Consider the following 23,400-nt stretch of genomic DNA (forward strand, 5'->3'; position numbering starts at 1 on the left):
GAGAAAAGGAATGAAGAAAGCTGAGCAAGAAAGGACAAGAATGTTCTCTGTCTTTCTGTATGTCTGTATCTCACTCTCACTGTATGTGAAAAATCTAAAGTGTCTTCAACAATACACACACCCACACAATATGAATAAATGGATGGGAGAGAGAGCGAGAGAGAGAGAGAAAGAGAGAAGGGGGAGGGGGTAGCGTGATTGCTATCTCAATGTTTAAGTTTATAAGATAATAACATTCGTCACCTTGTATAAACTGCAACAGCTAGCATTGCTTCCTCTCTTTATCTTTGACCATCTCAATATCTGATATAATTGTGTTTTAAGAGAACAATCCTGATGAGTGTAAATTATGAATAAGCATGTGACCTTCATGTCTATGGACTTTAAACCCAACCCACTGTACAAACACTTCAATCAGACACCACATATTATGAAACATTGACAAGGATCAGTTAAGCGTTGAACTTCAAGGACAAACTCAAGACAAGGAAGAACAAATACAGGCTGACGTCTGTAAGACCTACATTATCATGGCAGATAACCCAAAGTATAGATTGACATATTTTACTACGAGAGGACGAGCTGAACCTATCAGACTCCTGCTCACCGACGCTGGAATCGAGTTTGAAGATCGAAGGTTCTCAGAAAAAGAATGGTTCGAAAGAAAGGAATCAGGAGGTAAAGAAAGCTTAGAGTTGATTATTTATGTTATATCTATATAATTATCCTCCCTACTCATCCATACTTAGGCCCAGCTACGATGCAGGATGATGCTAGGGATACGGTAACTGTTGGAGCACGGATATGCGTTCGAAGTGAACATTTCTAAGATGGTCCCATTATTGTCAATTCATTTCAACCTTGGTCAACATTACTATGTACTCTTTATCAAATCAACATGAATTCCTTTCTTTTGGCAACGTTTGTTATCGCATTTTTATTTCAACAACTCCTGCATAATGTTAAACATCAGGATAACATTCCTTCAGAAGCACCATTTTAAGATAAAACAATATATATCATTTTCTGTTGACACAAGAAGTGATGGTATATAAGGTGGATAAGCATCTCCCGACGGCAGTGCTTGGAAAATAGTGATACATCGCTAATTCAGCTATAGTGAAAAATCGATAAAATTCTGACTGCTTTTATTTTTCTTTCTCTGTTTTTTTTTTTTTTTTTTACTTCCGTAGAATTTCCGCTAAACCAAATCCCGATCCTCGAGGCTGACGGGAAAACGATGGTGCAAAGTCGGGCAATCATGCGTCACCTGGCAAGAAAATATGGTTAGTACCATGGACGGTCCGGATAGTGAGCTACGCTTGTAGAACCTCTTCATGTGTGTCGTTTGTGAATGTCAAAGCTATACATTTAAATTCATGTCGGCAAATCTATCATTGTTATTAAGAAACTTAGGTAATTTCGCTTCTTAGAACATTTTCGGCAGACCTATCATTGCATTCGAAACGTCGACCTCTACCCCGAATTAAAAACGTGAAAAATGTTTACTATACATGAATACAATTTTGTTACCAGTACACTATGATCGAAAAATTAACCTAAATACATAACGTCCTCCTACGATTTAGTTTCATTGGACGTAGAACCGAATTCGAGACATAAAAGAGATCAGTATAAGCCCATAATTATCTTGCGTCAATTTGTTAAAGCTCCTTCTCATAATGTTTCCCTGCTTTTAGGTTACAATGGCAAAACAGAAGAAGAAGCTTATCAAATTGATGTCCTTTGTGAGGCCCTAGAAGACCTAGTCGCTAACGTGTTTAATATCGTCTTTTCCGACTTTGATCAAGCTTATAAGGTAATTCAATCAACATGTGAATAGTCTTAGGTCGTAGTTTACGATAGTCGTAGTTAGATTTGGTTGTTGGTCGACGTTAGTTCGCTGCCTATAGGTATGTGCAATAGTTGTTGCGGAGTATTGTCACGTGGAGAGTTCAGTCCCTGTTTCGACGACGATGACGGTAGAAAGGAATTGCCTGATAGGTCACATTAATGATTCATAGCCATAATATTAATCAGATGAATCTAGGACCAGTGGAACGATAAACAAAATATAAAAAAGGATCCTAATCTCTTCCGTAATAACTTGATCATCCATTATCGGAATTGAATCCAATCATTACTTATCTTTACTTTCATTTAATATCTTAAGAAAAAGTCTTTTGTTACTTTCTCTATTTGATCGTTATCTGTTTGATCATTAATTTAGTGATCAACGTAACATCTTATTCGTGTTCTTTCTTCTTATACCTCTAAAGGATAAACTGAAAGAGAGCCTTCCCAAGACAGTAAACCCGATCCTTCTCAAGTTCTTAGAGAAGGCGCTTGAAGACAACCCAAATGGAAATGGCTACTTCGTCGGTCAAGACGTAAGAGCGAACACACCGTTTCAATAGCGTATTAGACATTCATAAATGGGGGGGGGGGGGGGGGGCGAATCCTATACGAAAGGTGAAGGGCGTAAGGTATCGGCAGCTCTATATAATTATTAAGACTGATTACAGTTACATGGATTTTCTTCTGGAGCTTTCAAAGTATAGGTTTAGGTCCATTAAGGTGCGCTGACACAAAACCAGAGTGCTTTTGATTTCATTTTATTGTTTTTTTGTGTGGTTTTTTTGTTGTTGTTGATATTTTGCACGGTTTAATATCCAACATGACATTAAAACTTAATTAAAAGCAATTGACATTTTGTTTAAAGGTCTTATCTCTATTTCATTAAAATCACAAAATGTTTTGCAAAGATAGGCAACTTTAAGAATACATGACAATTTGTAGCTGTCTCAAGAAAATAAGCAAAGCTTTTTACAAGAAAAGGAGCATTTAATACATAACACTACCTATCAATGTAGCAATTAAAATCATTGTTATTAATTATTGAGTGTTGGATGTTTTATGTATCATGTATAAAACTACGAATATATGCTTTTGCAGCTGTTTAGCTGCGTGTACATGATAATCATTTCTGTTATTCTCCATTTTCAGGCCACCATGGTGGAATTCGTGTATTTCACCTTTATCCAGAATGTGGTCAACATGTACCCCGATGCTCTGGCCGACTACCCCAAGCTTCGCGCCAATCGTGATCTCGTGAAATCTAGGGAGAAGATCTCCGCCTACCTCGCCAAACAGACACCGACTTACATGTAACCTCAAATCACAAGCAGGAGCGTCGCAATTTTTGTTGTTATATTTTTTTAAAATATACAATATTATAGCCTTTGTATTTCTGATGAGGTGGTCCCATAAAGAAACGATAACACAATAATAGAGCAAATTTGTTACCCCCTCTTGCTAGTGTTTTTTCTCTGATTGTACATGATAGTATGTTTTAGTATGTTTTTTGTTCTGTTCAGTTTTTTGTTCTTTTTTCGTTTTCCCCTCTATGTGTGTGTGTTTTAGGGGTAGGCCAGCTTCATAACGAATCCCTCCTTTCTACCTATCTCAAAAGCTCTCATTAATTGCCATTGTAATTTGTATCACTATCTTGTTTGTTTTTTGTTATCATTCTGTATTTGTATGTTTTAAATGTTTTCATGAAGAGTGTTAAATAAAGTTTGAATTGAATTGAATCGAAGGGAATCAGTCAATGTGGAAAAAGTATTGGATTCTACGAAATAAATGCTCGGATGGCTCATTAGCATAAATGGGGGGAAACACCGATCCCTAGTGCGTTTTCCATACTTTCCACAGAAGATCGACGTGGGACCGGCCTCAAACTCTCTCTCTCTCTCTCTCTCTCTCTCTCTTGCTCTGAAAAAAGCTGGAATTTTATCTTCTTCCTGACTCCCTGTATCACTTTCTTCTTTCTTTCTTCTCCTCTTCAATCGCCATACATATCCTTCCGTCCGATACGTATTTAGTTCCCTAGATATAATTCAGATGTATAGCTTTTATCTAATACACCACAAAGCGCGTGAAAGGTTAAGAGACACTTTTATCCGTCGAGCACTTTTTCTCTAAATTGGTTTCTCCTGTTAATGTACATGAAAGTTACACGACTGACGTAAAAATATATAAAGAAACCTAAAGTAGAAGTGCATCCACCTGTATCATATACGTTGTATGCACACAGAAATTATGAAGTGAAAGAATAGTCAGGGGGACATATGGAAAAGGATAGGGTTTGACCTAGTTGACTACTAAAAGCGTGACAATTCAGAAATTCAGGATTTAGCCTGAGGAAGATTGAAAAACAAAGGTATGGGGGAAGTTTAGAGTGACGTCTGGCCCGGCAGTGTTTCCCTTAGGATACCCACCTTACGCACGTGTGGGCGCCAAGCGGGCTGCTGGCTCGGTATATTTGATTTTTGCATGCTTTGATTCGAGCTATGATTGGGCAATGGACATACTGTTTGAGCACGACGACGTTGCGTTGGAAAATATCATGGGATAAAGATATACGAGAGTTAGAAAGAAGGAGAAAGAGGGAGAGAGAGAGAGAGAGAGAGAGAGAGAGAGAGAGAGAGAGAGGAAGAGAGAAAGAGCAAAGAACGGGGGGGGGGGGGGGGCTGAGGGGTGATGCGAATAAGAGGGAGGCAAAAAAAATCATTTGCATTTTTTATTTCATATTTCCTTTTTCTTAGTTAACCTTCACTCTTTGTGCAAAGCTTCTGCTGAACTTTGAAACTAATTACCTTTACATGTCAAAAACTGTCAGACTGTCAACCAATTCAAAACTTGTCTTCTGACACATTTATTCAAAATTGCTTTTGATGATTAACTTACTCTGTTCACATTGATGTATGTTTCATAAATATTGTAATTTGTAGATTTATTTGTAATTTTTTGTTTTGTTTAATATGTAATTGTTTATCATTGTATTTTGTTTGTTATAGCGCTTAGAGACTATATTGGTAAGCGCTTTATAAGCACCGTTTTTATTATTATTTATTATTAGATTATGATGCTGTATTCTTCTACAGCTCTATGGACATCCAACAGTAATAACAACAACAAAAAGGAAAAAGGGAAGAAGAAATAAATATGAACTAAATCGTGTTGCATACATGACTTTCGAAGTTTTATACTTTTATACATTAAATGTGTTCTGGAAAATCGGTACCTGTCCGGGTTTTGTGTTTGTTTTGTTTTATTTTGTTATGCCATCCACTCTAAATATTTATCATCATGCCTAAAAGCCAATTATGAAATTAACCGGATTAAAATAGACGAGCTGTGTGAGCAAAAAATGATAAAACTGTGAATATACATGTTTTATAGCAAAAAATGATAAAACTGTGAATATACATGTTTTATATCAAAATCATGAGGAAAAGTTACAAATTTGACTTCAGACCCGCGGGTGTAGATGGAAAATCTAAAGTCAACCACAGGCGATGTATCATTTATCAATGTCAAAATGGCGCTCTACCATGATTAAGATTTGAAAGGAGCATGGAGAATAATTGTTTAGCCGAAGAGGTGAGAGAGAGGAGTAAGAAGTGAGAAACCGAAGATTAAATTGAAAATGACGAAATCCTAAAGATTTTTTTTTAATGTGAGGAGAAATGGATGGAAAGAAAGAGCGTAAAATCCCACTATTCCTGAAATAGACGTGAAACATAGTAACACTCATGGAGATATCCTCTTTTATTTGAAGTGTAACATGTAGATAGGCCTATATACATTAAACTTACTGTATGGATTATAGTTTATTTTACGTAGTTTACCGTATATAATAGGAATACGATAGATGAATAAATAGATAAATGAAGCGATAGAATAAATTGACAGAAAGAAATCTAAAAAGGGCAAAAAGGGAAAGAGTTCCTCTTACCATTAGGGCCATTCAATTTGAACTTAAATCATTACAAAAAATTGGAAAACTTGTACATTCCTTCGTTTTCTGAAGAGAGTGGTCGTTCACCTACCGGGCAGTCGACGGGATTTCCATTTGATTTTTATCAATTTGTGCCTCAGAACAGGAAATCGTTCGCACCAAAGTCAAATTTGTAGCTCAAATTAAGCACCTCACTTCAGACATTTGATTGATGTGTTCAAGTCGTTCGCAAAATTACGAATCTTATCGAAGGAGCACCACGGTGACTGCCCTCAAGTTCGCGTTTTTGTAGGAGACGCCAGGATTAGACAATTCTTCTGAGGGAACGCGCAATGTTTGGGGACGAAAACAGCAGCAATTCAAACTCGTGTTTCAAAGCGTAACCAAAATCGCACGAACCCCTTAATATTACTCAGGTTAAAAGGGCGAAAAACAGTTAAAACGTTTGTCATTTAACATTTACTTCGGGATGTGCCACAAGCTGGCATTAATTCCTTATGGCGGTCTAGCACAAGTCCTATAAAACTCGTCAATGAATGAACTATCCGGGCAAAGGTCGTTATCAAACTTCACATACAGTATGTATCATTTTATTTCCTCCATTTGTTTTGATCATCACATACACAAATATTCATGTTTTTCCACCATTTATTTTCCATATTTCCTCATTTCTTTCTTTTTGTTTTCTTTCTATTTCTTTGTACCGTTTATCCATTCGACAAGATCGCGAAATTAGGAAATGCCACTAACAAAGATATGCAAGTGAAATGACTACCTTTAATGAATAAATTGAAATAAAAAAGGAAACAAATGAAATAAATGGCAGACAAAATAACGAGTTGGCAACTAAGCTATACATTTTCTATGTGAACAAATATTTACAAAAAAAGAAGCGAGGTATCCGTTGTTTTAAATTTAAAAGCATACTATACTAAAAAAAGACCCACAAGCATTCGTTGTTATTGCGTTCAAAACAACTTGATCAATGAGTTTTGAGTGGGAATGAGTTCTACATCCGTGTTCATGATTTATGATGATTGGCGTAAAAATGTCAGGTGCATTTGTAATCCTCAGCCCATAACAAACAACAATGCTGTTAAAGAGCGAAGGTACAATTTCTCATCTTCACATTCGATATCAAAATGGACAGATCAATCGCGAGATGAATGCGACGGTAAAGTAACAACATACGTCGGTACAACATTGGCGGGGAAACAATGGAGGGGGTGGGGTGGGGGTTTTAAGTGCTTAATCAAATGGTATTTCTAAAGTGGTGGAAAGTGCTCATTAAAATGAATACAAAAGTACCACTTTACGCTTTAAAAAAAGGTTGTTCTTTTTCATCAATTGTGCATGGTGTTTCATTGAACGTCCTTACTTAGTGTTAATATGGTCCCCCTTTTCAAAAAAATACTTCGGGTTTTGTATGTTCTCGATGTCAGATTTATTCAATTAGAATGTTACACAAGCCTTGTGCATTTCAGGGAATTTTGAATCCTTCCTACCTAACGCTGTAAATATATATTTAATGATATGTTCATTTTTTGCGTGTAAAATAGAAGCCGTTGTTACGGTAAAGACCAGTGGTCTCTCTCTCTCTCTCCTCTCTCTCTCTCTCTCTCTCTCTCTCTCTCTCTCTTTGTCTCTCTTTTTCTCTCTGTTGGCGCATGGGGTACCTGTCCCCATCTAATAAGCTAAAAAGAAAGGGTGAGGGGAAGAATAGAGGTAGAGGAAGAAACAAAGGGAGGAGGGTGACCGTTAAAGTAAGAAAAGCAATTCTCTCACCGTTTTCTCTGGCATTTTATTCTCATATTAAGGCCAGTGCCCCAATCCCATGTAAATATTCTAAAAAAGAACGAAACGCCGATAATACCAAATAACAACAACATGGCGCACAGCCCCCTAAAATACTTGACCCAAGCTATGCCATTGCCAATGTTAGTTGACTTGTACTCTGCGATACATTTTTATCTAAGCGCTGGCCTAAATTAGACTACAAAAACACCGGATGGGAAATTTCCTTTTTCAAAGCATTAATGTGTCATATTTTACAATATCAAAAGTAGTATAAAGAACGGTTGGAACTTTAAGAGTTCACTCCACCCTGCCCACTTTTCGTTCAAAATAAAAGCGTCAAAGACAAATGCCCTTTTTTCTCCACATGCTAGATTCATTTGTCTTTCTTTCTTTCTATTTTGTTCCTTTCCTAACGGCCCATTCACGCTCTCGTATGACTTGTACGATGTTGATATCTATATACTCTTTATATGTCTTGAAAAAAGAAAGACGCGATTTAGCACAGCAAAAACATCAAAACTAAATCATACCAAAAAAGAACCTTTTCATATATCCTCTTTATGTGCACCTTCCCCAATTCTTATCATCCTATGATCCTACCGATGGGAATCATTTGAAATGTTTCTCACCTTCCCTCTCTTTTCCTCCCTCATTCTCCCCACCCCTCTCTTCAACTCTAATTCTCTCTCTCTCTCTCTCTCTTTCCACCTCCCTTCTCTCTATCTTCCTTAATCTCTTTCTTCACATCTTTCTCTCCCTCTCGGTCTCTCATCATCCTTCTTCCCTCACTCCCTCCATCTCATATGCGCAACTTAGAGAACATGTCAACAAAGGAAGAAATTAAATCGGTTCGGGAAGTACGACGGGAGAAATGAGCAAAGCACTTAGCAGCGAAATTATATTTGTTTAACATGATTTGATAATTTTATTGCTTCTATAATCAAATTCTCATATAATAATGAAATATACATACCCCACACAAAACAACACGGAACAGAAGTATGACGCCACATGCTCAAAATGTGTTTTTCTGTCATCATTGTGAAGCTAAAGTATTTGTCTAATACATGTACAATCACACATACCTAATATTCTTCAAATGTTGAAAAGGAAAAATATTTTTGTTTATCGGATGTGTTATACAAATAAACTATCTTCTATTTCATACTTCTCCCACGTGACGTCATCCATCCCAAATTCCACCCTCTTTTTATGCACCCTTATTCACCCTTTATTTAACATGAAATACGTTTTTACAAACAAGTCTTCTAAATAACAACAAAAAGAAACAACCCACATTACACAGTAAGTGGACATATGACTCTGATTTGTTTCCATTCATAACTATTAAAAATAAGGCACTTTTCCTTTGAATAAACTAAACTTTCATAAGGTGTGAGAACAAAGCCTGAATATATTACAATGCAATTAAGAAAACAAAAACAAAAAAACATAGTTTCAATTAGTACAAATAGGAATGTGTTTGTACACAATTTTACAAAAAAATTAATACAGCTCTCGCAGATATTTCTATTTCTATATGTGACCTTTTGTTGAAAAGTACAGTTCAATTGTGATACAGATGTATATAAAATGAGATATGTCCAGATTTGGTTATATGTGAAATGTAACCAACACAAAAGCAATGAATTAGCTTTGAAGAACTCCACAACCCAAACCCTATAAATTAATGTTTGGCTCTATCTGGCAACCAGGGCTGCCTCATAGTATATTGAGAGAAATAGTTGTGACATGCTGATTAGTACGATCAGAGGTTAAATCATGGAGCTCTGAACAGTCCCCTCCCTCATAATCTCTGTGGTAGGGAACTATTTGTAACTCCTTGAAATGACTGTCCAATCAGAAGAGACTTCCCCTGTCACAACTCGCTGTAAATCAACTAGCTACGGGCTGCCTGAAAGAGAACCCTAAATCTGGAGGAGTCAAGAAATCTCCTCACTACAGGTCTGGCATAGTTATGACTTATGAGGGCGCTCTTCTGTTAGTGATAAACTCTCTCTCTCTCTCTCTCTCTCTCTCTCAGAGTGACTTCTCATCATGTAGCAATGAGGCTTCTCTTTAAATAATAATAATGGATTGTTCATAATAATAAAAACGATGCTTATAAAGTGCTTACTACCCAAAGTCTCTAAGCACTATTAAAATCAGACATTCCTGTATTGGCACAAACTTATATTTGCTTTCTATTACAAGATTGGGTTTGAAAGTACTGTAAATGTTTAGAATTTATTCTGAGATATTAATCCTATTTTATATATTTCTTTTTAATCATTCATGTTCTTACTTTTTTAATGTGTAATTTCTCTGAGCATTTGAAAAAAAAGCTTATCTGTACTATTTTATAGGAGGGATTAGACCACACTGCAAGGTCACTGGACAAGTGGTTATCTCATCAAATCAGCTCTCAATTAACATAAGAAAAAGAGGACCATGGGGGACCAATGGTCACCTATTAGGCATTGTTTTCTATATAGAGGGAGCAAGTAGCTACAAGTAGTACCATGTGGCTTTAAATAGTTTGAAATCATCTGCAACTTGGCATCAATGCCATGATGTATGAATTCTAAGTAAGCTATGAATGAAAGTAGATGAATGCTAAAGGGCTCCGCTCGAAGGCCCTCTTATTTTACACTTTCAGTCTACATCATCCCATGCAGAAAATATATCAACAAGGAACAGAAATACATGTACATGTACAATACAATCCTAAGTTATAGAAAAATATATTTCAGTGTCATTAGAGATTATCCATATACATATATATCAATGAATGATGTGACATATGGATTAATCTGCACGTTCATCAACATTATACATAACCTGAATCAAGATTGTGACAGTACGCAAACATGGTAAAGATAATAAAGTAAAGACAACTAGACATTTAGAAGTAGGTGAAAGAGAAATGGGCAATTCCACGGTAACGGAAGGACACTCAGACAAGATTTTTGAACTTCAGGTTCATACTAAAAGAAATGTTTTATTAGTATGTATTAAACTATGGGGAACAAAATGTGTTTCAGACAAGTGGAAAGCTTCATCAACTTCACAAAGTTTGGATAAACACTAATTAACTGGAAAAACCATGTCCATTTTTATGTCCTTCCGTTACCGAGATAATTAATATGCACATTCTTAAACTACTTAACTATAATGACAATTTTTTTTGGGAGAATTAAAGGCACTTATATAGGTATTATATCTGTACTGTTTCACATCTTATACTAATAAAACAGTTCTTTTAGTATGAACCTGAAGTTCAAAAATCTTGTCTGAGTGTCCTTCCGTTACCGTGGAATTGCCCAAATGTCGTTCATGAAGTCATTTTAAATGTGTTCTCATTAAGTTTTAAGTGATGAAATCAATACCATTGGAATATACCTGGCAGTTTAAAACTTTTCAACACTGAACCGTCATACACAGGTATCACTACTTGTGGAATTATCTGTCAAAATCTTATATGAATTTGAGACAGGGATTAAGATTGTGTAATGGTAGAGCAGTTGTTATCACTTTACTTTAAGAGCATGTAACCCATGCAAAAAATGAATCTGTAGTTGGTACAAATCACCTTCAAAATATGTATTGTGTATTTTGTAAGGGTGAAGGAAGTCAACCCACTCTACTGATGAAATTTTTCTTTATGACACATTTCCCATGAGTTTAATCCCAAGTTGTGTAAGACATAGCATAGCATAAAACTCAATCACAAACTCCTAGACATATCATAACCATGAAAAGAAATAAAAGGTATGGCTGAGTACATCTTCATTATTTCTAACATATATGTTAATGCAGCGTATAAATTTTATTCATTTATTCAAATTTACCCATAAAATAGGAAACCCATCACTCTGATTTTGGGCAAGCTTAAAATCATCAAGCCTAAGATTATAACAAAAAAAAACTGAAGGATACGAGGAATGGCTACCATACTTGGAACAATTTTTAATAAAAGAATGTAAGGCATAGAAAATTTGATAGGAAATCGTAAAAATGAAATTACCCTTTATAAATTTATATCCTTTGTATAATTTGAAAATAAGAATGAAGAGAAATACCATCGTTACAATTCATTTTTATGTTGCTCTGCATACACCGTCAGTCTCTTGAGAGTCGATTTGAATATATCCTTTTTGCTGTGAACTGGAATAAAGAAGAATGAGCAGATGACAGAGTCACAAGATGGGTAAGACTACAGACATCCCTTACTAAATACATGCATGGCTGATAATAGATAGGAAACTGTTGAACTTTGGAACAAACTAACATTACGTGTAAAAAACTGTCAGACTGTCAACCAATTCAAAACTTGTCTTAAGACACATTTATTTAATATTGCTTTTGATGATTAACTTACCCTACTCTTTTCACATTGATGTATATTTCATATGTATTGTAATTTGTAGATTTATTTGTAATTTGTTGTTTTGCTTAATATGTAATTGTTTATCATTGTATTTTGTTTGTTATAGTGCTTAGAGTCTTCGGTGTTTTATAAGCACCGTTTTTAATATTTAATAGCATGGTTTGGGATTTACAGCAGACTGTATCAATACAGAAAAGAACGAACACAGGACCCTCCAAAAAAGTTTTTTAAATCTCTACTTTTTTCTGGACAATCATAGAATACTATGTTTTGTCTGTTTGAAGCCAGCAGGGCATTAACTTATATATTACAAGACAGAGTTCATTCTCTTCTAGTTTTGAACGGTTGATATGCCATACACGTATATGAAGAGTAGATGATCTTTGTGTGTTGTGCGGTATCGCCTCACCACACATCAAACAAGAGATAGTTTCTCAGACAGAGAAAATCAAACAAACAATAACCCTCTCCTCCTCTCTTTAAGCATGAACCTATGAAAAGGAAATATGGATGAAGACATAGTTTCTTCCACTCAACTTAACATCACAGAGGCATCACCCATAACCAAAGAGGTGTTTTTTGTTTGTTTGTTCGTTTTTGTTTTTGTTGTTGTTGTTGTTGTTGTTGTTTTTGTTTTTTTTTGGGGGGGGGGGTTTCTACCACCATACTCTTCAAGAAAAGTGCAGAATTTATTTTGAGTTACAAAAGATATGGGTCTTCTATACATAGGACTTCTTTCAGATCACATCCTGTCTGAGGGACAGATTAAGTTTCTGTTTTCTGTCCTGTGTTTTGAGAACAAAGGATGTGCACTTTTCCAAAAGATACATTCATATCCACAAGGTAAAGTTGAATGAACAAATAGCAAACACTCTACCAACCAAGTCAACTTCTGAGTACTACTTGTATTTTGAAAGAATCTGGGATGATCGAATGGTCATTCTTGCACAGATTATAATCAACATTTTGAGAGGCATATTTCATCAACCTATAATCCTTGATCACTAGTTGTATTTTGAAAGAGTCTGTGATGATGGTTGGTCATTCTAGCACAGATTATAATTGACATTTGAGAAAGTTATATTTTGAAATACAATCCTTGATCACTGAGCAGAAAGCTGGTGAAAGAAGGGTTGGAATTGTGGGATTCTTACCTTCGTTGTGACGTTTGCTGACAACATACTCCTCTGGTTCTAGAGGGTGCTCCTGTCCACCCTGTGGATTGTGGGAAGGAGTGTTACACAAAGAGAGAAAGAGAGGGAGACAGAAATGGATGGGAGGGAGGAAGGGAGGGAGGGAGAGAAAGAGAGAGAGAGAGAGAGAGAGAGAGAGAGAGAGAGAGAGAGGAGAGAGATTAATGTGTGCATAGGTCTCAGACTATAATGCAGAAAATATTCCAGCTTGCCTTAATATCTATAGGGTCTATGAGGGACATGCTATTATGATGAGAATGAGGCAGTGTTTTAAACACAACCTGTTGATCGTGAAAGTGAAGTCTACTCTTGGTGATTGACAATACCTTTTATTGGTGTACGGTAAACAACTGAATGATGTCAAATTCCCAATGAGAACCCACTACTCTGAGCCTTTAAACTGCAATAAGGAATAAGGCAAGGAATCATATTTCATCTAATTCATCGACAAAAGAACTTCCTTTGTAGACCTGTAATGTGAGTTCTGAAAATACGGGCATAATTATAGCACAGCTACTTTTACATTACAGTACCTCAAGTGTCAATGATGAATTTTTAACACAAATCTGAATAAAAGAATGCAAATGTTCTTACAATTGCTTCCACTTCTTGAAGTTTGGCTCCAGCAACCTTCATCTTGAATTGCAGAAAGAAGATGTAAGACGGTCCATCAGGTCGAGTAACAGTACAGGAGTGGGCTCCAAACTCATCCTTTGCAAGCGTCATCTCCCATTTCTTAAGAAAACAACAACAATGACATTTTGCAAAGATTCAATCAGTGAAGTGATAGCATATACATAAACATGCTCATAATTTGTTAAAAAGATAAAAAGGAGATATGTGATATATTTTAATTATATACGTCTTCATTTTATAGTTCATCATACGGTTTGAGTATTAGTTGATATAATGTTTTGCTGTTGACTGCACTGTTCCTCACCAACTACTAAGGGAACCAAACAATTTTGTTTTGAATGTAAATGCAATTTTAAATTTTGATTAGGCTTGAAAAAGTCAAAAGCAGAAAGTAAATATTTATTTTAAAATATGAATGTTATTGTTTTTAAAAAAAATGACCATTACCTCATTTGTTCCTCCTTGTGCTTTGTATAAAAACGTACACTTGAATGGACCCTGCAGCAGAGAGAGAGAGAGAGAGAGAGACGGGGTGAAGGATAAATGGAAAAAATAAGGCCATTTTAAAATCATCAGCTTCTCCAATGAAAGTACCATGGAAGTCTCATAGTCATATCAAGTTGAATGACCTCCATATCTTGCTACTTAACTTTAAAAGTACAGTCTTAATTAATGATGGGCCTAAGTTGCATGTAACATTCTTCAGCATGTACGCCCCAACAAACAAACAAATAAAAAGTGTACTACTGTTACATTTATCTTCATATTTTTCAAATGCAGATTTTGATATTTGCTTTCAAAAAATATAATATGGATTACATATCACTAATGCTCCTTTGAGAGAAAAGAGGCTCCTTAAATAGCCTTTCATTTTGATGGAAAAAAATGTGCCAGTTTTACTGTTGGATTTCCCTTTAATTTTTGGGCGCTTGTTCAGAAACCTATCCAAAATTTGACCCGTTACTCCGGCGTGGAAATACCCTACTAAAACATACCAAAAATGAAGTAAATATTCATTAAATGTCCAAATAAAGATCATGAGTTAAAATTTGTTATGTTTATTACCTGTTTGGTGTCAATTTTCTTGTTATTTTGGGAGTATTTTTTTGATAAACGTTGATATTAGTATAGGCCTACACTTTTTCACAGGTTTTACAGCAAACCGCTGCACAATACAAGTGCATACCGATGGTGGGTTGCAGGCAGGCCTGTGTGAAGTTATCTACCGTAATGTCTCAGATCCTCATTTTAACTTGAGATCTTTATTTGGAAATTTAATGAATATTTACTTCATTTGGGGTATGTTTTAGTAGGTCTAGGGTATCTCCACGCCGAAGTTACGGGTCAAATTTTGGATAGGTTTCTGAACAAGCGCCAATTTTTGCAACACATTCAACTTTCAAGTTTCTTTTCCATTTATAGAATCTAAATTTAGATTTTACTTCGTTGTGGGGTGATATGATAAGATATTCAAAAAAAGGTATGAAATATCACCCTCCTCCCCCTCACCAATACACGGCCACGCCCACGCCGCGGCCGCGCCCACTCCAGCAAAGCATAGAGAGTCATAGACCGAAAACTTCAGTCTCTCTAATCGTCGGTTGTTCCACTGAGACTACGTCTGGCTCCACTAGACCTCCGATTATAGAGACTGAAGATTGTCCTATCGGGACTGTACGGAACCAATGGTTCGGTTCGGCAGGACCGCGATGAATGAGATATGCTACGAGATTTTCACTCTTTACATCCTCACACATGCTGCAATATGACAATAATTAGAGTCTAATTAAAAATAACATATATATAGCTTATTTGACTTACGATAGCTTGCTCATTTAGATCCTAAATTAATGTAGTGACGGAGCGGAATATAACTTACTGGGCCTAAATCTTAACTATAATTCCATGAACGACTATAATAAGGATTTATCCTACCATAGGCTGTATACTATACTGCTAAGTTGAAGTCTGTCTCAAGAAGCGCTTGAAGTGTTGCTCGTTGAGTGGAGCTCCACCGTCGCTAGTAGTAGTAGACCGAAGAGACAGAAGAGACGGGCAATCAACAGTGTTTGTCGCGTGCAGTCTCAGGTTCAATCTAACGTTCCCAGTGATAAGCACGCCCGCGGAAACTACCGCGGGTGTCGCCTAATGCGGGACTTACGCGCATATGCCGCCAGAGCCGTAGTGGCTCAGGCTGAATCACTACATTATTCCCCACTTAATGAGTTTGAAGCCTACTTCTAACTAAAACTAAACTAAAACTAACTTAAAACTACTCCCGTACCGCAGTGCGGGGTCACGCCGTTCCCGCTGGTGGATGGGTCAAGGACCCTCCTTGCCAGCACCGGTGAAGTCTTGGTCTTTCCAGGGGGCGGGCGCCTTTATCATACCTTATAACGTACTGTATTCCAAACTTTGGTACGGGAAATATTATGTAAAGTACAGGTAAAATGCACTGTAAAATGTAAAATGCACTGTATTCCACAATTTGGTATATTTAAGTACTAAATAGGATTCAAGTCCCGGAAATGTCCCAGGGATCAAGAACAGAAAGAAACAGAAATATACCAGTTAACCCTTACCGTGCCGGTGTCACGTGTAAATGACAAAGAATAGCAGTCCTGGCACGGGCGTAAGGGATTAACGGGGGCATTACATTAAATTCCCAAGGTGACCGAGCATGAAAGTGTGAGTGATCAACATAAACGATGAATGGCAATAAGTGTGCAGAAAAGGGGAAGAGCCCAATGGCTCCCCATTCCCCAAGTGCAGTTTGGATGGTACAATGTCCAGAAACTGGGTAGTCCCACATGAGAGCCAAACGGCTCCCTACAGGCAGTCCAAACGGTGCATATAAGAAGTATTAGAATGATAAAAGCAGATCACTGAAATCAGATGGAAAATGATATAAAAGGTGAAAACACTTCCAACAAAATAAGATTACATTCTCTGGGCCACTCGGCACCCGGGGGCACAATAGCCACTGCCGGCAAGTTCAAGCAAATCCAAAAGGCTCTTGTTGATCCAGAGGAATTACTCCAGAGGAATTACTCCCCCAAAACATGATCATATTCTGACTTATTATTGGAACCAGTACCACGTAGTGTCACTTGGGAGATATCAAAAGCCGGCCGTTTTATGGCCTCGAACACACCTGAGTGCTCTGTCTCCCTGTGGAAAGAATACTTCCTAGTCAGCTCTTAAAGCGGAGCAGCTAATTCAGCATAGATAACTCCGCTAACCGAAGCAGAAACTTTTCAGTTTTATTTAATTGTTATCTATTCAGTTTAAAAACATCAACACTTAAAGTTCAGGAACTCAGAATGGACGATTTACAATGAAATTAAACAGTGTAAACAAAAGTGAACTAAATATATATATTTAAGACAAACATGTTATTTCCCAGGAACAGGAACCGGCACCATGTCCTCGCGGACGAGCCGTTGTGAATGGCTTTGATAATGAACCATAATATATATACTTAACATGTTATTTCCCACGATCAAACACGATCCGAGGAATCCAAAATGGGAGCCTGTGGGTGGGCTGGAAAAGGGAAAGGTCCTTACTCTGGAGCCCTGGACTCCCAACAACCTTACATCCTACCCGCTTCCCACTAGAAGGAGGCACCACGGCCGTCCTAGCGACTACCTGGACAAAGGGACCGACCGAAGAGTCAGGCGGGTCACTAACATTATTTACCTTGACAAAGGGACCGACCGAAGAGTCAGGCGGGTCACTAACATTAACTACCTTGTCCAAGGGACCGACCGAAGAGTCAGGCGGGTCACTAACATTAACTACTTTGTCCAAGGGACCGACCGAAGAGTCAGGCGGGTCACTAACATTAACTACCCCAGTATTTACCGATTGTAGGCCTCTCGGTTTCCAGATCGGAGATCGGCCTCGCTCTCCGATCCCTCCAGGTTTTCCGGAACACCAGTGGCCACGAGAGATAGAGGGCGGGCATTGGAAAGCATAGAAAACTCCAAAGACTTAACAGTCTTCAGTATTTCTTCTAGCATACAATCGGTATTGTACGCATGCGTCTTAAGACTGGCGACTTCCTCTTTTAAATAGCCAATGTCATTCCTGGCCTGAACTTCAAAAGGCGTTGTGACCTTCCCCCGGTCCTCCACAGGAGCCGGACGGGGAACATCTTGACCTTTGGAAACTGTTGGGGAACGATTAAGGGGATCGGGTTGCCTATGATGATAAATTACCGTATCATACCTGTCCACCTCCTGATCGTACATGCAAGTCTGCTGCACCTGCTGCCGAGAAGCCGAATACGTACGGCGAGCCTCGCTCCCATAAACAACACGTTGGGTATGTTGCGCCCACCTAATGGCTTCCAGGGCCTCCTCGACGGACTTCGGGCGCGTATTGAGAGCTGTTAAACCCGCCGCCTTATCCGTACAACCCTGGCATAACTGCAATACCATTTGAGTGCTGTCACCCCGTTGGTCCCACCCAAAAGCTTCAAAGGACAAAGCTTGGAGCCGATCGGACCACCCAAGAAGAGACTCCTCCGGGAGTTGGCGAGCCGTTCGAAATTCGGCTATGGCCTCCTCCGGAAATCGGGTAGCCCCAAACCGACGCCCCATCGCTGTTAACATATGGTAATAAGAATTAGTGCCCATATCCCTAAGGTTCGAAAAACAATCTGAGGCCGACCCCTCCAAACACCAGCCTAGCGCATCCAAACACTCGCTTGGACTCCACTGACACGATACAGCATAACTGGTGAACTTCCTGAGAAAGGAATGCCAACTTGTTCGCCCATCGTAATTAAGTGACCTCGGCAGACGGGGGGGCCAATCCCGGCGCCCCTGCGACCTGTACTCTCCCTGACCCACAGGTGAGGATTCCCTGGGAGGATACTGAATGTCAGGTCGGGATTCCCCAGAAGGGGGATATACATAATCCCTACGTGGGGGTTCCCTGGAAAGCGGACCACAATTACTAGAAGGGGATTCTCTAGACGGGGGATAATAATAATCCCTACGGGGGGGTTCCCTGGAAGATGGACCATGATTATTAGGAGGGAAATCCCTAGAAGAGGGATAACAATAATCCCTACGTGGGGGTTCTCTGGACGGGGATTCCCTAGGAGGATAAGACCTGTCGGGCGGGGATTCCCGGGACGGCGGACAGTCAACGGCCCTAAGCCGATACTCGGCTGTGGGCTCGGCTGGGGAGCTGGCCGGTTGCGGCGAGCTCCTCCCCTGCTGTTGCTCAGCCGTAGAACTAGCTACAGGCCCAGCTGGGCCTCCATCTGTAGGTTTAACTATCTTAGCCTGATAAGGCTCAAAATCAAATAAACGTAAAAGCTCCTTGGCTTCATGGAGACGGGGACACTGCAAAAATAATTCCTCTGTTAAGTTACCACATTGCTCCCTCCAACTAATAATTTTGCCAGACTTTGTTTTATCGACAACGGCCAGTAAAGCCTCCTCAGTCCCATAATTCACTTTAACCTTCTCTGAGGCCATAACCGGCTTTAAATCAGCAACGATTAAATAGCCAAATGATAAAATTAAATACACAAACACTCTTTCCTTCTTGCTTACTTAATAATACCCTACTTAGTTTCCTAATACCTTACTAAGTGCTTGACAGGTAAATACTGAAACCCTAAACCTCACCGAAAAAACACCGCGGAATTATCTCCACGGTGAACAGCTTCAGCGAGAGGGCCAAAACTAAACCCTCCTAAGTAACACTAAAGGACTACACTTAAACCGGCAATATACCTCACCGAAAAACACCGCGGAACTATCTCCACGGTATAATGCTCGGCGAGATGGCTGTACAATATTAGTAATGATGAAATGAAGATGAAATTAAATACCACCCACGATTTAACCCAAAATCCACAGATATCCAAAACAAGACTGACAGTCAAAAATCCCACTTAGGTACCTACCCAATCCTTCCTTCTTGCTTACTTACTAACGTACGTAGTTCCTTCAAGGAAAATACTTCTTGCTTAGACTACGTAGTTTCTTAAAGGAAAATACTTGCTTACTTACTTAGTTTCTTACTTAGTTTCTTACAGGAAAGACCTATTGCCTACTTAAAAAGTAAGAACTTACTTAGTTTCTTTCCAAAATCTTACTTAGTTTCTTTCATAATCTTACTTAGTTTCTTACTAAAAAATTCCTACTTAAACAACCCTATACCCATAGTATACCTCACCGAAAAAACACTGCGGAATTATCTCCACGGTAATAATACCTCGGCGAGAGGGTTGAAACTAAATTAATTCTACTCCTACTCACTAATTCTACTCCTACTTAAACAACCCTATACCCATAGTATACCTCACCGAAAAAACACCGTGGAATTATCTCCACGGTAATAATACTTCGGCAAGAGGGTTGAAACTAGTCTAAATAGAGCCTACCCCTACTTACTAAGTTCTACTTAACCGACCCTATACCTCACCGAAAAAGAACACCGTGGAATTATCTCCACAGTATAAAACTCTGGCGAGAGGATCAAAACTACGAGCACGACAAAAAACGGCTGTACAACTAGTCTAGTGAGTAGAAAAAAAAACGAGCAAATTTAAGTACAAAAACTGACCGAAACCGATGTCAAAATCGAAATACGGCCGCAAAAATACCAACGAGTCCCTAAAAAACTATCCTACAACCCTAAGTAGACAAGAAACGAAAAAATATGAGCTTATAAGGCCCTACGAAAAAAGTTCCAAAAATAAAAAATCCCTTCAACACACGAGTCAACGTATCCAAGATGGCGGCTCGGACATGTGTGCGACCACAAAAAATTATCCCCAAAACACCGAAATGAGTACCCAAAAATCGGAATACAGCACTGAAAATACTCTACGAGTCCCTAAAATACTAATCTACAGCACTAATCAACTACCAATAGGGAATAAACAAGCTTACAAGGCCCTACGAATGAAATTACGAAAATAGAAAATCCCTTCAACACACGAGTGAACGCCGACAAGATGGCGGCTCAAAAACGTGCGCGATAAAAAAAACTAGCCCCTACAGGTCCGAAAAAGAGCGATTACGCCATTGTAGTGACGGAGCGGAATATAACTTACTGGGCCTAAATCTTAACTATAATTCCATGAACGACTATAATAAGGATTTATCCTACCATAGGCTGTATACTATACTGCTAAGTTGAAGTCTGTCTCAAGAAGCGCTTGAAGTGTTGCTCGTTGAGTGGAGCTCCACCGTCGCTAGTAGTAGTAGACCGAAGAGACAGAAGAGACGGGCAATCAACAGTGTTTGTCGCGTGCAGTCTCAGGTTCAATCTAACGTTCCCAGTGATAAGCACGCCCGCGGAAACTACCGCGGGTGTCGCCTAATGCGGGACTTACGCGCATATGCCGCCAGAGCCGTAGTGGCTCAGGCTGAATCACTACATTAATGATTAATCCGAGAAAGTCTCGTCGTCAACATTATCCGTCTTGGTTTTAGTTGATGAATATTAATTTTTTCTTTTCGAACGTCCAATAGCTACCGTAGCTACATACGAGTCGGCCCGGCTTGACCAACGAACTCCCACAAAACGAGTGCTCTGATTGGCCATTGGCTATGTTTTGGTAGGTGGACCCGGAAATATATCGGCCGCCGGGTAATATTTCGAATGCATGAACGTAACTCGTAAGTGCTTCGCGGTTCTGAGGAACAAATTGGATAATTCATATAAGTAAGTCCGAAAATTTCACATTCTATAATAGGTTAGCAAATTTTGAAAACTGTAATTAGGAGATATATAGACCGACCTAATTTACATCTGATTTAGAAATCAGGAAATTAGATCTAAATAAAGAAAATCGGGGGAGAAATGTCGGTAACGAAAAGCTGTTACGCTGTGGCTCTAATTTACCCCCACGGTACGAGATCTCTGGGTTGCCATCTGTATTGGGGAATGACAACAAATGTCAGTTTTATTAAAGAAATGACCCAAATCAGATGGTTATTGCTGTCTAAGAGAGTCAATGCTAAAGCGTATTGACCGCGCTAGTACTAGACCGCGCCTACCAAGAGCGCGCTAGCGGCAGTAAACAGTCTAATTTGAAACATAACACAGATCAGAGTGGGTGGGGCAATCCATTCCATATCGCGATTTACTTACAAGAGCTTTTTCAGCTTTATGGGATTCCCCTCCAGGTCTAACGTCAAACTGTTCAGTTATACTTTCTGCATCACTTCTTACTGTTTGAAGACAGCTGAAAAGAAAGAAAAATAAGGCAAGAATGCCTCTCCACTCCATTTTAAAGATATTTGGCAACGTAATATAAGTGAATTAGCCGATCAATTTGGCTTATGGCTCCAATGATGCAATGGTATCCTAAAAAAAATTAAAACACAAAATTAAAAGAAAAGTCACAAGAAGCATTTTACCTCTTCCCCCTCTTCCCTCTCACCTTTCGACCCCCTCCCTCGTCTCCCCCTCCATAAAGGTGAATAATAAGGGACTAATAATGAAATATGTAAATGCGGAAGCAAACTTTTGATTTCATATATCAATTTTGTTAGAATATCATACATTCTTACAATGTCCTTCTGCAGATGCTTGTAATTAACAACTTTGGTAGTGTGTTATCAGTTACCTTTTGTTTAATGTCAACATTTCTAATTATCATATGGGGTACACTGATACCCTGAAACTGAAACACAACAATTGTTATATTTTGTATATGTTTTATTGCTGAAATGTAATTTTAATTGTATGTTGCAGCAGAACAAGCACAATTGAATTCAATTCATAGCACCAATTATCCTGTACCCACTTCTGCTAGCATCGGACTTTTTATTTTCTCAAAGACAAAGTGCCTATAATTGCCATGAGATAATCCTTATTTGTAAACTTTTCCATCTAGACAATATGTATGCGGCTTGCCTATCATTTTGAAATAAAACTTGAACTGCATTGTATAAATGCAAAAGAGTCAGCGTAATATTAACATATTTGTTTGTTGGTATGATTATGTTTTCTTCCTTCATCATTCACATGTACTGATGCAAATAAGCTGCTTTGTTGTGATAAATCTCAGCCAGAGCCCTTTTGATGGCCTGAGCCTATTGTCTGTTGGTATGCTCGTCTTTTTTCTTTCTTTTCTTTTCTTTCCTTTCCTTACCTTCTCTCTCTATATTAATTTGCTTCCTTTATTTTTCTCTTGTCTTCACTTTACTCTCTCCATCCCTACTAAACTATACCCCATCCCCTTTTCACGGTCACTCTCTATTTGCCACCACTGACATTAGACACGTTCACTTTCAATCATAGTTTCCACGATCTGTTGAAGATATTAATAGGAGGCGTAGGTCTATAGGCCTATTATGAAGAAAGCAGAAGAGAACAGGAGCAGAAGAAGAAGAAGAAGAAGATGACGAGGAAGAAGAAGAAGAAGAAAGAAGAAGAAGAAGAAGAAGAAGAAGAAGAAGAAGAAGAAGAAGAAGAAGAAGAAGAAGATGATGAGGAAGAAGAAGAAGAAGAAGAAGAAGAAGAAGAAGAAGAAGAAGAAGAAGAAGAAGAAGAAGAAGAAGAAGAAGAAGAAGAAGAAGAAGAAGAAGAAGTGAAATAAG

General features: G+C 38.4%; 2 protein-coding genes across 2 annotated transcripts; one reads left to right on the forward strand and one right to left on the reverse strand.

The window, feature by feature from the left end:
- Positions 1–497: 497 nt before the first annotated feature.
- On the forward strand, positions 498–3,181 carry LOC592441 (S-crystallin SL11). The gene is made up of 5 exons (XM_011681207.2): positions 498–678; positions 1,194–1,286; positions 1,701–1,819; positions 2,280–2,390; positions 3,007–3,181. The coding sequence occupies exons 1-5, from the start codon at positions 531–533 to the stop codon at positions 3,169–3,171; spliced, it is 636 nt and encodes a 211-aa protein (XP_011679509.2). The 5' UTR covers positions 498–530; the 3' UTR covers positions 3,172–3,181.
- Positions 3,182–11,396: 8,215 nt separating this feature from the next.
- Positions 11,397–22,156, reverse strand: LOC584921 (myeloid-derived growth factor). The gene is made up of 5 exons (XM_784764.5): positions 21,947–22,156; positions 14,267–14,317; positions 13,778–13,918; positions 13,145–13,205; positions 11,397–11,767 (listed from the first exon to the last, which is right to left on the reverse strand). Exons 1-5 carry the CDS (start codon positions 22,082–22,084, stop codon positions 11,688–11,690), a joined length of 471 nt encoding a protein of 156 aa, XP_789857.2. The 5' UTR covers positions 22,085–22,156; the 3' UTR covers positions 11,397–11,687.
- Between the last annotated feature and the right edge of the window lie 1,244 nt (positions 22,157–23,400).

Source organism: Strongylocentrotus purpuratus, unplaced genomic scaffold (assembly GCF_000002235.5).
Source record: "Strongylocentrotus purpuratus isolate Spur 01 unplaced genomic scaffold, Spur_5.0 spur5_scaffold_9, whole genome shotgun sequence".
In the NCBI taxonomy this organism is placed as follows: Eukaryota; Metazoa; Echinodermata; class Echinoidea; order Camarodonta; family Strongylocentrotidae; genus Strongylocentrotus; species Strongylocentrotus purpuratus.

Excerpts from the sequence above, each read along its gene's own strand:
- LOC592441 (XM_011681207.2), top strand. The coding sequence starts at position 531 with ATGGCAGATAACCCAAAGTATAGATTGACATATTTTACTACGAGAGGA. Across the intron at positions 1,820-2,279 it reads ACTTTGATCAAGCTTATAAG|GATAAACTGAAAGAGAGCCT; the intron begins GTAATTCAATCA and ends ATACCTCTAAAG. Across the intron at positions 2,391-3,006 it reads GCTACTTCGTCGGTCAAGAC|GCCACCATGGTGGAATTCGT; the intron begins GTAAGAGCGAAC and ends CTCCATTTTCAG.
- LOC584921 (XM_784764.5), bottom strand. The coding sequence starts at position 22,084 with ATGGAGTGGAGAGGCATTCTTGCCTTATTTTTCTTTCTTTTCAGCTGT. Across the intron at positions 14,318-21,946 it reads ATAAAGCTGAAAAAGCTCTT|GGTCCATTCAAGTGTACGTT; the intron begins GTAAGTAAATCG and ends TCTCTGCTGCAG. Across the intron at positions 11,768-13,144 it reads CAGCAAACGTCACAACGAAG|TTCACAGCAAAAAGGATATA; the intron begins GTAAGAATCCCA and ends TCTTTATTCCAG.